The sequence below is a fragment of the Silurus aristotelis genome (assembly GCF_946808225.1).
Source record: "Silurus aristotelis genome assembly, chromosome: 10".
Lineage (NCBI taxonomy): Eukaryota > Metazoa > Chordata > Actinopteri > Siluriformes > Siluridae > Silurus > Silurus aristotelis.
In genome coordinates this window covers 29,108,093-29,111,292 of record NC_139583.1, presented here as the reverse complement: position 1 = coordinate 29,111,292, position 3,200 = coordinate 29,108,093, and the positions used below count along the sequence as shown (strand labels likewise).

At 45.8% G+C, this 3,200-nt stretch overlaps 1 protein-coding gene across 1 annotated transcript in view; it reads left to right on the top strand.

The window, feature by feature from the left end:
• Positions 1 to 762: 762 nt before the first annotated feature.
• The window catches only part of mafa (MAF bZIP transcription factor a), a 104,475-nt gene continuing 102,037 nt past the window's right edge, over positions 763 to 3,200 (top strand). The window contains exon 1 of the mRNA XM_083553108.1: positions 763 to 2,612. Within this exon, the coding sequence (XP_083409234.1) occupies positions 1,501 to 2,612 (1,112 nt within the window). The 5' untranslated portion in view covers positions 763 to 1,500. The remainder of the gene's footprint in view (positions 2,613 to 3,200) is intronic.

The window sequence follows — 3,200 nt, the reverse complement described above, 5'->3', positions numbered from 1 at the left end:
TGAACATCATACACAGTGTTAATGTCAGTGGTATGTACTTATATGTTAATATGTACTTTTAAAACTTTAATATACCATAATTTTAACTTTCAAAACATCATGGAACTCCTATAGTAGAATCATAGACTTTAAATTACTTCTGTGCTTTAACATGGAGAGATTTTTCAAGAAAGAAACAAAGAAAAACATTGAAAATACTCTAGTTGTATCATGCTCTGAGTTTTAGCTTGGTGCTGTTTGCCTGGAACTAATAGTAGTAGTATTTATTTAATAAAAGCAGTAGATTAGATGTCCAAGTTGAAACCCAGCTTTGGTGCATCTTGTGTATAATAGGGTGAATTACACCCAGCCCCCCCCCAAATTAATTTATAGTTTGTGTCCAAGAGGGGGCGGTGTTTAGTCGTGTAAAAGCAGACCCGCGTTCAGTGCTTAGTTACAAATATCATAGAAGTCTATTGTTATCTGTCTTACTAAAATATTGCAATATTTATTTCATTCATTTCTCGGTTATAGACTGAAGACTGACTTCAGTGCAAGGGCTTATAATGCATTATGCATAGTATTTAAGATGTGTGAAAGGAGTCGCATCCATCATGCACCAGATGTGTTGCTGCTGCTGCTTCTGCTGCAAAAAGATAATAATAAGAAAAATAATGCAAAAAAAGTTAATTTATTCAGTAGTATTTATAATAATAATAATATTAATAATAATAATAATAATAATAATATTAATAATAATAATAATAATAATAATAATAATAATAACGTGGCATGAAAGAGTTAAGAATAAAGAGTTAAGGAGTCCAGCTGACAGTCAGCTGAGAAAAAAAAAAAAAAAAACTTTTGGCTCCTGTTCTGATTATGTTAATGAGAATAGAGAAAGAATCCGATTGGCTGTTCCTCCTAGTGAATTCCGGGTTGGGGCCGTGCCGTCAGAGCGCCTATAAAACTCAGCAATGCTTTTAAACTCATCTGCTGTTGTGTTGGCTTTACAAAATAACTTCCACACCTTCTACACGTCCGAGAGTCTGCAAGTGTATTATTTCCTCATTTTCTTTTTTAGAAAAAAAAAAAGTTAAATACAAAACCTTGACTCGGTTGCTCTTTGTGCAGGTTGCACGATGTGATTCAGGACGGGAGCGCGCACCGAAAGTGTTCCATGTCCGAAAAGCAAAAAGAGAGAGAGAGAGAGAGAGAGAGAGAGAGAGAGAGAGAGAGAGAGAGAGAGAGAGAGAGTGAGAGAGAGATAGATTGAAGATCTGCAGCTGGGATCTCGGATGCGTCTGCAGGACTGTGCGTAAAGGTTGGAGTTAAAAGAAGAAGAAAGAAAAAAAGACTTCGTTTTGCAATCTTTCTTTTTTTTTTTTTTTTTTATTGTTGTTTTTTTTAATATCACGAACGGGAACAAGAAAAGCCATCAAGCTGGCTCACCCTGTCCCGGCCCACACCGCGCTGACAGCCGCTCTACAGCCTCTGTGGAGAAGCGCTAACGGGAAGCGCATGACGTCCGAGATGGCGCTGAGCTCCGGCGAGCTGCCCACCAGCCCTCTCGCCATGGAGTACGTGAACGACTTCGACCTGATGAAGTTCGAGGTGAAGAAGGAGCCGGCGGAGACCGAGCGCGTTGGTTTGACCCAGTGCGGGCGCCTGCTCGCCGGAGGCTCCCTTTCGTCGACGCCGATGAGTACACCGTGCAGCTCGGTGCCGCCCTCTCCGAGCTTCTCGGCGCCTAGTCCCGGATCAGGGGGCGAGCCTAAAGCGCACTTGGAGGACTTTTACTGGATGGGTGGCTACGTTCAGCAGCAGCAGCAGCAGCAACAGCAGCAGCAGCAGCAGCAGCACCAACACCAACACCAACACCAACATCAACCTCAAGCTCCACAGCAGCAGCAGCAGCAGCAGCAGCAGGCGCCCCTGAACGCAGAGGCGCTCGGCTTCGGCTCGGAGGACGCCATGGAGGCGCTGATCAGCAGCGCGCACCAGCTGCACGCCTTCGATGGCTACGCGCGGGCGCAGCAGTTTGCCGGCGCCGAGGAAGTCGGGCCGGCCGCCGCCGTGGTCTCGGCCGTGATCGCAGCCACGGCGCCTCACCAACACCACCAACACCACCACCAGCAGCACCAACAGCACCACCAGCACCATCACCATCACGGCGGCAGCGGCGCGCATCCATCCGGCGCCTCAAGCAACCACAGTCACAACCATCACCATCATCATCCGCAGCAGCACCAAGAGCAGCAGCACGGACTCGGGAGCGCGGACGATCGCTTCTCGGACGAGCAGCTCGTCACCATGTCGGTGCGCGAGCTGAACCGGCAGCTGCGCGGCGTCAGCAAGGAGGAGGTGATCCGCCTGAAGCAGAAGCGGCGGACGCTGAAGAACCGCGGCTACGCGCAGTCGTGTCGCTTCAAGCGAGTCCAGCAGCGGCACGTGCTCGAGGGCGAGAAGACGCAGCTGATTCAGCAGGTCGAGCACCTCAAGCAGGAGATCTCGCGCCTCGTGCGCGAGCGCGACGCCTACAAGGAGAAGTACGAGAAGCTTGTGGTGGGCAGCGGCTTCCGCGAGAGCGGTTCAAGCAGCGACAACAACCCGTCGTCGCCGGAGTTTTTCATGTGAGTTTGCGCACACTATCATTACAGCCAACAACATCAACAACAACCAAAAGCTAACGCAAAAGCAGGCAAAAAAATCATAGAAAGAAAGAGCAAAGTTTTTTTGTCCCTTGGTAGATTTTTTTATCATTATATTTTTGTTCATTTTCTTTTTTAAATTCCGGATTTTGCAATTCTTAAAAAAAAAACAAGAAAAAAAAAAAAAAAACACACAGTCTCCCTTTTATTCATTTTTATACCCTGAACTTTTCCCCCTTTTTTATGTTTGTTTTTTGAGCTTCTTCTCCTTTTTTTGTCCCTGAAAGTGTGCACTCGTCTTCACCCAGCCTGAGGTGTCTTTTCCCCCCAAAACATTCAGAAGCATTTCTATTTTTTGATAATCTGTGCATGCACCCAGATGTTCAGACATTTCTAAAAAAAACAAAAAAAACAAAAAAAAAAACAAACAAACAAACAACAAAAAAAAAAAGACTGAAAAATGCTTGCTTGAAACATCTTCCAGACTTTGTGCATTATACATTTTTTTTTGTGTGGAGGATCAGAGTCCCAGGCCACCTTCCCTCCTCCATCATTATCATCTCATACGTC